General features: G+C 39.7%; 1 protein-coding gene across 3 annotated transcripts in view; it reads right to left on the bottom strand.

Moving 5' to 3' along the window:
* The window catches only part of EML6 (echinoderm microtubule associated protein like 6), a 278,316-nt gene that overhangs the window by 124,206 nt on the left and 141,102 nt on the right, over positions 1-13,008 (bottom strand). For 2 of the 3 annotated variants that reach the window (XM_010841676.1, XM_010841678.1), the window contains exons 7-9: positions 8,194-8,395; positions 5,194-5,331; positions 3,878-4,134 (exon numbers count right to left, since the gene is read on the bottom strand). In XM_010841676.1, coding sequence (XP_010839978.1) covers positions 3,878-4,134; positions 5,194-5,331; positions 8,194-8,395 — 597 coding nt within the window. Of the gene's footprint in view, positions 1-3,877; positions 4,135-4,578; positions 4,665-5,193; positions 5,332-8,193; positions 8,396-13,008 lie in introns of those variants that run through there. The other variant, XM_010841677.1, reaches the window with a different exon arrangement.

The following is a 13,008-nucleotide window of genomic DNA, read 5'->3' on the forward strand; positions in this document are numbered from 1 at the left end:
TATGAGATGGTTGGATGGCATCACTGACTCAATGGACATGAGTTTGAGTAAGCTCCAGGAGTTGGTGATGGACAGGGAAGCCTGGTGTGCTATAGTCCACGGGGTCACAAAGAGTCAGACACAACTGAGCAACTGAACTGAACTGATATTTACTTGACCTTAATTATTTGGATACAGATGATATTATGCTTTGTGTTATTGAAGAAATTACTATTATTAAATTATATATTATCACAGTTACCAACTTTTTCTGGTTTTTAAAAAGTTTATTCTGAACTCCTACTTTTCATAATTCCAGGAGCCAGAGAAGTGATTTTTTAAAAAAATCAGCTTCAATTATTTAATGAAAGAAATGAACGGACTTTGCTGTTTAAAGTGCTACATGATAAAAATCTACCAAATTTTGATGAAGTATAATTGGTTGGGGAAAAGACTCCTGACAATTTTGCTTGCTATATTCTTAAGTACAGGGCACAATACCCAGTTTCCACCAGCAGCTAGCAAGGGATGTCCTCTGGGAGCACACAAAGGAGGAAGCCCACAGAAAAGGAATGCTGGGGAAAATGTTTAGTGATACACTATTTAAAAATTCAAAATCAAGACAATTAAGTGTATTAACTCATAATTTCCCCTCAACAGTAACAAACATTTTCAATGAAACAATCTATGAGAATAAATGCTCTTGCACATTACTGGTGCATTGTCAGACTGGCAATTCTGGACTCTAGCATAGTATTATACCCATTTTTAAGACCATAGAATCAGAGCTGATAGTTTGAATATATTCTTGATCCAGTGTCCCCGCTTAAAGAACACAGTCCAAGGAAGTAACATGGAAGAGAAAATCCCACCTCTACAAAGATATTTGGAGTTTTACTGTGGGTGTCAGCAAAGAAACTAGAAATACGCCCAAACACTCAACAGGAGGATGAGAAAGAAAATTATGATATTTTCACTGAGCAGGGTTTGTTTATTGCAAATGACAAATGTGTGTTCCATCTTTTTTCACGTAGGAAAATATATATTAAATACAGACAAGCAAAGAAAGCAGACACAAAGAAATATTCACCCAGTAATGGTAAACTGATGAATTTCCAATTAAAATAAATAAATTTAAATGAAAAAAAGTTGGCATTTTATTATATTACACCTTGCATGATGCATGTGTGCTTCAGTCACATCTGATTCTTTGTGACCCACTGGATTGTAGGCCACCAGGCTTCTCTGTCCATGGGATTCTCCAGGCAAATATACTGGAGTGGGTTGCCAGGCTCTTCTCCAGGGGATCTTCTCAACCCATACCTCTCACATTTCATGCATTGGCAGGTGGGTTCTTTACTAGTGCCACCTGGGAAGCCCATGTTATACCTTATTTCATGGTAAAATTGATTTTTCAATAAAAAATTTATGAAAAAATTATGTTAAACATTAAATTTTTAATCTTACATTACAAAAAATCATTATTCAAAAATTGAAGAGGTGGCAAGAATACACAGAAGAACTGTACAAAAAAGGTCTTCATGACCCAGATAATCATGATGGTGTGCTCACTCACCTAGAGCCAGACATCCTGGAATGTGAAGTCAAGTGGGCCTTAGGAAGCATCACTACGAACAAAACTAGTGGAGGTGATGGAATTCCAGTTGAGTTATTTCAAATTGTGAAAGATGATGCTGTGAAAGTGCTGCACTCAATATGCCAACAAATTTGGAAAACTCAGGAGTGGCCACAGGACTGGAAAAGGTCAGTTTTCATTCCAATCCCAAAGAAAAGCAATGCCAAAGAATGCTCAAACTATTTCATAATTGCACTCATCTCACACGCTAGTAAATTGATGCTTAAAATTCTCCAAGCCAGGCTTCAGCAATATGTGAACTGAGAACTTCCAAATGTTCAAGCTGGTTTTAGAAAAGGCAGAGGAACCAGAGATCAAATTGCCAACATCTGTTGGATCATCGAGAAGGCAAGAGAGTTCCAGAAAAAACATCTATTTCTGCTTTATTGACTATGCCAAAGCCTTTGACTGTGTGGATCACAATAAACTATGGAAAATTCTGAAAGAAATGGGAATACCAGACCACCTGATCTGCCTCTTGGGAAACCTGTATGCAGGTCAGGAAGCAAAGTTAGAACTGGACATGGAACAACAACTGGTTCCAAATAGGAAAAGGAGTACGTCAAGGCTGTATATTGTCACCCTGCTTATTTAACTTATATGCAGAGTACATCATGAAAACGCTTGGCTGGAAGAAGCACAGGCTGGAATCAAGATTGCCAGAAGAAATATCAATAACCTCAGATATGCAGATGACACCACCCTTATGGCAGAAAGTGAAGAGGAACTAAAAAGCCTCTTGATGAAGGTGAAAGAGGAGAGTGAAAAAGCTGGCTTATTAAGCTCAACATTCAGAAAACGAAGATCATGGCATGCAGTCCCATCACTTCATGGGAAATAGATGGGGAAACAGTGGAAACAGTGGCTGATTTTATTTTTCTGGGCTCCAAAATCACTGCAGATGGTGATTGCAGCCATGAAGTTAAAAGACGCTTATTCCTTGGAAGGAAAGTTATGACCAACCTAGATAGCATATTCAAAAGCAGAGATTTTACTTTGTCAACAAAGGTCCATCTAGTCAAAGCTATAGTTTTTCCAGTGGTCATGTATGGATGTGAGAGTTCGACTGTGAAGAAAGCTGAGCACTGAAGAATTGATGCTTTTGAACTGTCGTGTTGAAGAAGAATCTTGAGAGTCCCTTGGACTGCAAGGAGATCCAACCAGTCCATTCTAAAGGAGATCAGTCCTGGGTGTCCATTGGAAGGACTGATGTTGAAGCTGAAACTCCAATACTTTGGCCACCTGATGTGAAGTGCTGACTCATTTGAAAAGATGCTGGGAAAGATTGAGGGCAGGAGGAGAAGGGGACGACATAGGATGAGATGGTTGGATGGCATCACCGACTCAATGGACATGGGTTTGGGTGGACTCTGGGAGTCTGTGATGGACAGGGAGGCCAGGCATGCTGTAGTTCATGGGGTCACAAAGAGTCGGACACGACTGAGCAACTGAATTGAAAATACATCAATTTGTATTTATGATGTTTTATTATTATAAACTAAGTGTTACTAAATGAGTATTATGTAAATAAGATGAATTTCTTATAGAAATTATAGTGGGGGCTACAAATAAAATGTGTGTTTTTTGAATCCCAATTAGCACTTTTCACCAAGTAGTCACATAATAAAGGCTTCCAATTATTAAGGACACAAAGAGAGACTAAAGTAATCACAGTAGTTTAGGATTGTGTTCCTAAAATTTTCATGTTTTTTTTGTATTTTCCTAGCAAATTTTCTTTTTCCTTATCTGTAGGCATTCTTTACATATTCTAGGTATACAGTTGACTCTTGAACAACTCTGGGGAGTCAAAAATCCATGTACAACTCAGACCATCTGCATTCCTGGTTCCACATCTGCACTGACCATCTGCATTCCTGGTTCCACATCTATGGATTCAACCAACCTCTTAGTATGTAGTACTCTAGTATTTACTACTAAAAAATATCTACAGAAGTAGACCCATGCAGTTCAAACCCATATTATTCAAAGGTCAACTGAATAGCCTTTGTCCATTATAAGTCCAAGTCTTTATGCCCAACCTATGCACTGTCTTTTCATTTTATTCATAGTCTCTTTTGTTGTGGAATAATTTTTTATTTTAATGTGTTTCAGTTTATGAATCTTTTCTTTGAGAGTTTGTGATCTGAGGGTCTTGTTTGAGAAAATACTCCTTGCCCTCAGGTCCTAAGAATATCCTCATACATTTTCTGCCATGGTTCAGAGCTATGTTTTGCATACACATTTAATGCCCTTGTGACTTACATGGCATTTTGTAGAATAGCCGTTCTCCAGCACCATCATTAGTTTGCAGGTATTTACTATCCAAAGACCAGTCAATGTGTGTGATGAAACTGAGAGACTTGTTGCATTCTCCAATTTTCTTATACCTCTGGGCAACAGCGTAGATGTCTACCGGGCCATCATTGGATCCCACTGCCAGATAAGAACCATCTGGAGAAAATTTCATTTCATGAATGACTTCTTTTCGATCTTTGATATGAACCACTTCTGTCATATCTCTGAAAGAATAAAAAAGTAAAATGATAAATAGCAAATCTAGGGATGGAACCTCAAGTCATGCTTTAAAGTTTGTGTGTCACTGAAAATTTGGTAATTAGCCATCTTCTCATACATCACTAAGCAAAGAAAGAAAAGGCTACTTACCCATTTGGTAATGAGTTATGTGTAACTGGTAATGAGAATTTAGTGTAATAAACCATGTCAACAGCATTTTTAAAGCTAGGTAGAATTTGTTATGTGAGATACAGTATCTAATTTATAGCTTCGTTTCCTTTCTATAATCACAAAGTGTGTAATCCCAAAGAATAACCAAGGTTATTTGAAGGAAATACAAGAGTGGGTCATGATTTTTGTATAGTATAAATAATATCAGATGTTAATAAATAGGAAATGTTCCATTTTATTAGTGATTATAGGGCAAAAAATCTTTTATTCCAGCTCACCTCTAAAACTCTGGTGCTATTAGAGGCGGCTTTCCTTTTTCTTCCTTTTTCTCGTCTCATTAAAAGCCCATAATCTCTTACCTAAAACCCTTAGGACCAGACGAGTTTGGGAGTTGATCACTCACTGCATTTTGCAAAGGTTCACATATATTATGCAACAGCCCCGTAGGAGCTAGGGCAGCGACCCCTTTTGAACACATTCATATTCTTGCAGCAAATCCCATGATATGTGATTGTTCCTACTAAGAGATTAGTAGATATGTGTGTAACTGAATCACCTTTCTGCACACCCGAGACACTGTAAGTCAACTATACTTCAACAAAATATATATATGTTGAGAAAAAAATTACACTTAAAAAAAAAAAAGGAGGCTGACAGACTGTAAACAATTTCACATCAGTTCACTGGGTCAGGCTGTGCTGCCAAATAAGTTACCAAATAAGTTAAGATTTTCAGTGTTTGGATCTGGCAATTACAGAGAGGGGATTGCGAATCTACCTATTCAAAACAGCAAACGCATTTTTCCCTAAAGTCCTGGCAAACATTCTGACCTGGAGAATTAATTTTAGCAGAAGCATATCTCTAATGTCATTTTCAATACCAGTAGTACGTGCCTGACTCGGAGAACAATGAAAGATCCGTCCTTCATGCCCAGGGCCAACTGAGATCCATCGGGGCTGAAAGCAACGCTGCGAACCGCCTCCTCCATGTTACAGCGGGCAATCAAGGCATGGTCAGCCAGGCTCCACAGCCTAAGAGCAGTTCAAAGTCAAAACAAAACACTTTCTCATAGTCATCAGCCAGCCCAAGGCCAAAGGCCTGTTCATCACGGCGATAGTAACAAAAAAGGATGCAGGAACATCACACCAGTCTCCTCCCTCTCGGCATGTCTGGGAAGCTGCAAAGGTGTTTGGTCTATCTTTGGGTGATTTTCTCCATTTGAGATATCCAGCAAGAAATAAAACATGAGATATTTTCAAAGATTTTGAGATTGAAAAATAAGGAAATTTTACATACTACTTCATACAAAATTTTTTTTTAATTTTATTTTTAAACTTTACATAATTGTATTAGTTTTGCCAAATATCAAAATGAATCCACCACAGGTATACATGTGTTCCCCATCCTGAACCCTCCTCCCTCCTCCCTCCCTATACCATCCCTCTGGGTCGTCCCAGTGCACCAGCCCCAAGCAACTTTTCTCTTTGGAGATTAAAAACTGTTCCTGAATTATACCAATGGGTGTTAATAACACTTACAGGATAAGAGGTACTACTAGATGCTGTTATTATCAGTTGCTTTTTAAATACGGGTTTTCTTCTAGAAACCGTGTTATGTAAATATAGACTAAAACGCATATTATGTTTGTTGGTCTCCTGAGCAAGAAAAAGTATCTGAGATGGAGAAGAATAAATGGTACCCCTGCCTAGGAGGATTCCAAGTTGGCTGTACACAGTCATGTGCCGAAACTCCTCAAAAATCCCTGGCGCCCCACTGCTGACAGGGCCCCTCTTGGTCAGGGGAGGGGGAATACTTCACCGGGCCCCCTGGCTGATGAGTGGACGACTGCTGGAGAAACAGAGGTCACTTGTAAGGGCAGGTCTTAGAACACCTAAGCCAAGCACTTCAGAATGAAAGACCATGAACTAAATATCTGAGGATTCGAATAAGAGTTTCTATATGACTTGCAGTTGTGGTATGTGACCTTTTCCTGTTACCACTTTAAAGACAGTCTTCTCTTATTATGCAAACAACAATAACTGTGGCGGGGGTGGCTAGAATCTAAGCTCTTGTGATAAAGAGACAGGAGTAAGTCAAATGTGGTGTAGCTTTCCTAAGTGCATCCTGCCATCAGGAGGGACGGGGCACCTGTCTTGCCATGTAGGGCTGCCCAGTGGAGTCTGCCTATCCCTGAGGCAGCCTGAGCTATTCAGCTTAAAACTCAGGGTAGGCTTTCAATACCTTTTCCATTATTCATAGTTCATTCTGTTTTTAGCCGTGTACTATTTTAAGCAATGTAAGCTTTGCTCTACTAGCATGAAGAAACCACCACATCTCAGTAAACTGCACTATCCTTCTAAAGTCACTAAGCTAACCTTTCTCAAAGAGTTATGACTTATACCCTTGCTAAATTTCAATACTCAGAGTGTCAAATTCCATTTAATATCTTAGCCAAATTAATGGTTAAAGGGAGTAATACAAATTCTGGCAGTAAGGGCTCTTTGCAATTCTAAGATTCAACATAGTTGTTAAAATACAAAAGCTAAAAACTTTCTTGAAATCCTTTCTATCTGGATGGGTATGAATTGAGTTTCTTGGATGTTTGAATAACTTGGTGGCATTGGTTTGGCTCAGAGTAACAGAAGGAAAAGGAAGAGAGGAAGGCAGTAAGTAATGACAAATAAGAAGCCAAATAAACATTTATAGCACTTGGAGAAGGAAATGGCAACCCACTCCAGTGTTCTTGCCTGGAGAATCCCAGGGACGGTGGGCCCTGGTGGGCTTCCGTCTGTGGGGTCGCACAGAGTCACACACGACTGAAGCGACTTAGCAGCAGCAGCAGCACATGTAGAGATAGCTGTAATTGTTTTCACTGATTTTTAGATTGATGAGACTTTAGTGCTGGGTGCAAACTAAAAAATGGATTTATCTTTGGATTTATGCTAATGAGTATACTGACTGCATCTTGACTGGATTCACAAAAATACAGAATAAGGGTGGGGAGGGAGAGTAATGACCTTAGGTCTCGTGTCCAGTCCTCCTGTTTAGCTATTCAAACTTAGAAGCAGTAATCCATCGATGAATTGATCAATCAGTCTCTTCCTCTCACTGTCACGGACTCTCTTTCTGGCCTGCTTATTGTTGAGCACATTTAAAGTTCAGTAGTAAATACAAAAACGCTGGATTCAGTGTAACAGCTTTCATCTCACACTTTCAAATCATATGTTCAGTCTCTCAACAGTCACAAGAGCAGTGGAAGCATAGTCATTCTGCTCATTCTATTACTGTCGAGCTCTCAAACACAAGTGATCCATAGTAAGAACCCCTGAGGCCCTAATAAAATGGGCACATTTTCTTAGGAACCAGCACTTTCCCTTGATTTGAGGACATTGCTCAAAATTCCACACGAGAATTTACAAAGAAAGAATTAATGACTCTCATGCTAAAGACGACTTTGGAAAATCAGAACTTCAGTTCTATTTGAGATCTCTAATCTCCAACTAAACGGATAAAAAGTGAGTAAGCTGTGAAACTGCTAAGCTGCCCCCAGCAGGACAGAAGATATGAGGGGGAAATATAACTTTATACAGGTGAGTGAACTCAGCTCACATCTTCAACTGAAAGAGACCTGGAGGCCAATCTAACCAGCGGGAGTGCATTTTCACTTCTAAGAACATTTTCTTGACTTTATATGGGGCCCAAGAAAGATAGCAACAAAAAGAGATCAAGAAGCCAACTGTTGTTAAGCAAAATGTCTCAGCATTCTGTTTGGAAACTGTGAGGTTCTACACTGGGGGTTATCCTTCTCTTAAAATAACAAGCAAGCTTGGGCAAAATCAGTCTGTCATCCCAGAGAGGTGTGTGAGGTTACGGCAACACTGCTGGGGCCTCACCTGACAGAGCGGTCGTCACTGCCCGTCACGGCCAGTGGCTTCTTGGGGTGCAGGGCCAGAGCCCAGAGCTCCCCCTCACAGTGACCCTGCAGGATCAGCATCGGTTTGTCCCGTTCTCGCACAATTACTTCAAATATCTCGCTGTCCTGGGTCCCTGCTAGGAGGCGGTCTGCTTTCCAGCACACACTCCGGATAGAGAGGCCTGACAAAGAAAATACACAAGTAAAGTAAAAGCATCCTTCCACACCATTTACAAATAAAACACCTGAAGTTAAAACCTCGTCAGCAGGAGAGCCTCTAAGGTAACATAGCCAAACAATGCCTGGGGGCGGACAACCAACCCACACAGCCCTCTGCATTATTGACCATTGCCTTCCATGTGCTGGCCCCCCACCACACCCCTTGTAATCTGTTTTGTAAAGGAAAGATTGCTCTTTCCTGTCTGACTTAGGCTAACTATGTGGTTTTACAGCACAAGTGAAGTGAGTGAGTCAAAGTGCTCAGTCATGTCCGACTCTCTGCGACCCCATGGACTACACAGTCCACGGAATTCTCCAGGCCAGAATACTGGAGTGGGTAGCCTTTCCCTTCTCCAGGGGATCTTCCCAACCCAGAGACCAAACCCAGGTCTGCCGCATTGCAAGAGGATTCTTTACCAGCTGAGCCACAAGGGAAGCCCAAGAACACTGGAGCGGATAGCCTATCCCTTCTCCAGCAGATCTTCCCAACCAGACTATCCCCTCTCCAGCAGATTTGGAGAACTGGGTCGGGAAGATCCACTAGAGAAGGGATAGGCTACCCACTGCAGTATTCTTGGGCTTCCCTTGTGGCTCAGTTGGTAAAGAATCCACTGTAATGCGGGCTACCTGGGTTTGATCCCTGGGTTGGGAAGATACAGCAAAGTCTATATTAAATATGACATTAAAGTGAATATAAGAGCAGGAATTGGTCTTAATGAAAACTTAACCTCCTTTAAAATAATTTCCTTCTGACTTGCTATGGAAAAGTTAATAAGCACTTCAATCTTTAGGATGCTAGCATTGTAAGATAATTATATGTGGGTGATACTACAGAACAGTTAATTATCATATTAGGCAAGTATAGTATGTATTTGATCAGAACCTAGTCTCATTCTGCTGGATAAACAGATGCACCGTGTCCCAGAAATATGCAAATGAAACTCCAATTTCAGTCTCAGAATACCATCAAACATTTGAAGATGTTATTCTTCACTGACTTAACAATTTATGGAAACTTCTCTAAAAGTGCAGTACTCCTTTTAAATCCAACCTTCCCCCTCATATCATTCCATCCTCTCTAAGTAGATTCTCAACTTGCCTGCCTGAGTTTTGATTGCGTGGATTTCTTGTGGTCTATTCTGTTCCTTACAAGGTACATTATTTATTTACTTACACAGTGAATTTTCTCATGTCTGAATTAGAAGTACATAAGCCATCCCACCTTCACAACTACTTCAAACTACTTAAGGATGTGATAACCTTTAAGATCTGAGCTGCCTCTCCAGTGGCAGAAACTAAAAGAAGTCAGAGTACCTGGACTTCAGTCCTGCTCTATACCGACCGGCCAGACATCCCAGGGAGACTCTCCTTCTCTCTGGGGACCATAAATGTAGACTATAATTATGGAGACCATGTAATTTATCATCCAAATCAGGACCATTCTGGAAGTAAAGTAGGCTCTAAAAATAATTAAATTTACATTTTTTGAAATATTTATTAACCAAGAAAGCAGCTTTGGTATGTTGAAAGACCTATTAAATTATTCTATCAAAAAATTTCAGATATATTCAATAAAATTAAAATTACTTTATTACAGAATGAAAAGGTCTAAGACAGGGGAATGAATAGGCAGACACACAGAGGATTCTTAGGGTCGTGAAAGTCTGTAGGATCTATAATGGTACATGTTATACATGTCAAAACTCAAAGAATATATTAATACAACACCAAGAGTGAACCCTTACGTGAACTATATGCTTTGGGCAATGATATATCAATGTAGGTCCATCCACTGTAACCAATGCACCATTCTGGTGGGCCATGTTGATAGGGAGGCTGCGTGTGTAGGAGAGCAGAAGTATATGAGAAATATCTGTACCTTCCACTCAATTTCGCTGTGAACCTAAAATTGCTCCAAAAAGTACAACCTGTTAAAAAAAAATTCAAGACAAATGCTGGGACGATAGAAGAGTTAGTTAGTTGGTGGTATCTGGACACCCTAACTGAAATCCTCATCTTAACTCATTATGATCTTAAAAGGATCTAATGAGATAATGAATTTATCTACAAAACAGAACACTGTTTTGCTATCCTTACATGAGATAACTCTCTTTACCCCCTGCTTTGAATTCATTGCTATGTATCTTGAAATGGAAGGAGACAGCACGCAGGCAGATTTATTATTCCTGCTGTGAGTAGTAAGTAGCGATACCTTGGCAACGGCTAGTTTCAGGGTCAATCACTCAAAATCCTCCACTGCAAACACCACGCAGGCTTTCAAGGTTGGAAAGGACAGATGTGTAGGGAAAACAGTCAGGATAAGATGGCAGGCTGATAGGCAGGAGGCTCAGCTGAGAAAAAAATCCTCTTGCTCCTGTCCCTTTCTTGCCTGTATCTTCTCCCCATGCTTTTATTAACATATTCCTATTGCCTCTAGGAGGAGGGGGTGAATTTGTCATCTCCCTAGCAGGCTTTGCATCATCTATAATTTTATTACTGGAGAGGTATAAGACTTCGTCCTTGAGAAACAGGAAGAGAGATATTAATTACATTCTAACATCAGCAAAAAAATCAGACAGTTTACTTGTTTATTATATTTATTGCCCCCTCTTACTAATATCTGTGAAGACAAGAGTTTTCTCAGTTTTATACACCTTTGTGTCCTCCACGCCTAGTATAGTGGTAGATACTCAGTAAGAATTGTTAAAAGAATAAGATATTAAAATCATAAATATTTCTTGAGTCTTTGGAGATACCAAGAAATAAAAGACAACCTCCCCATCCTCAATGAGAACATTTCAGAGGAGGGATATAGTCATTAGTTTACATACAAAAATATTTATTGAGCACCTATTACATGCCCAAGACTATTGAGCACCTATTACATGCCCAAGACTAAAGCTTGAACAGTGAACAAGCCAGGGTCATGCCCTTATGGAGTTTGCATTCTAAGGAGGAGCCAGACATTTGTAAGCAGGTATCTACATGCCAAAATCAATTAAAATAATATAGACAAGAATACACAACAGGGAAAGGACAATCTCTTCCACAAATGGTGTTGGAAAAACTAGACAGCCACATGTAAAAGAAACATACAAAAATAAACTCTAAATGGATTAAAGACTTGAACCTCAGACCTGAAACCCTAAAACTCCTAGAAGAAAACACAGGCAGTAAGCTCCTTGACATCAGTCTTGGTGATGACTTTGTGGCTCTGACACCAAAAGGAAAGGCAACAAAAGTAAAAATAAACAAGTGGGAACACATCGAACTAAGAAAGCTTGCTCACAGCAAAGGGAACAATCAACAAAATGGCCAGGCAACCTACCCAATGGGAGAAAATACTTGCAAATCATACATCTGATAAGGAGCTAATATTCAAAATATATAAAGAACTCATACAACTCAATAGCAAAAACCCCGAACAATCTGATTAAAAAATGGACCTGAACAGACATTTTTCCAAAGAAGATATGCAGATAACAGGTACTCGAAAAGGTGTTCCACATCCCTAGTCAGAGAAATGCAACTCAAAACCACAATGAAATATCATCTAACACTTATTATGATGGCTGTTTTTTTCGCTAAAGATGAGAAATAACAAATGCTGGCAAAAGTGGGGAAAAAAGGTGGCCCTTGTGTACTATGGGAATGTAAACTGGCACAGCCCTTGTGGGTAACAGCATGGAGATGCCTCAAAAATTAAAAATAGAACTACCGGAGGATCCAGCAATTTCACTTCTGAATGTTATCTGAAGGGAACAAAACCACTAACTGTAAAACGTATCTGTACACGCATGTTCACTGCAACATGACTCACCATAGCCACAGCATGGAAACAACCTAATTCTTCACCAACCGACCGATAAAATGTAATATACACACAGATAATAGAGTATTATTCAGCCACACACACAAAATTCTTGCCATTTGGGACAACCTGGGTGACTTCCGAGGGCATAATGATATGTGAAATACGTCAGATAGAGAAAGATAAATATTGTGGGAATATATGTGGAACCTAAAAAAGAAATAACAAAACCCCCAAATCTCACAGATACACAGAACAGATTGGTGATTGCCAGAGACTGAGATGGACAGTAGGCAAAATGAGCGAAGGTAATCAAAAGGATCAATGCAAAGAAATAGAGGAAAACAACAGAATGGGAAAGACTAGAGATCTCTTCAAGAAAATTAGAGATACCAAGGGAACATTTCATGCAAAGATGGGCTCAATAAAGGACAGAAATGGTATGGACCTAACAGAAGCAGAAGATATTAAGAAGAGGTGGCAAAAACACACAGAAGAACTGTACAAAAAAGATCTTCATGACCAGATAATCACGATGGTGTGATCCCTCACCTAGAGCCAGATATCCTGGAATACGAAGTCAAGTGGGCCTTAGAAAGCATCACTACGAACAAAGCTAGTGGAGGTGATGGAATTCCAGTTGAGCTATTTCAAATCCTGAAAGATGATGCTGTGAAAGTACTGCACTCAATATGCCAGCAAATTTGGAAAACTCAGCAGTGGCCACAGGACTGGAAAAGGTCAGTTTTCATTCCAATCCCAAAG

The sequence above is a fragment of the Bison bison genome, unplaced genomic scaffold, assembly GCF_000754665.1.
Source record: "Bison bison bison isolate TAMUID 2011002044 unplaced genomic scaffold, Bison_UMD1.0 scf7180017864166, whole genome shotgun sequence".
In the NCBI taxonomy this organism is placed as follows: Eukaryota; Metazoa; Chordata; class Mammalia; order Artiodactyla; family Bovidae; genus Bison; species Bison bison.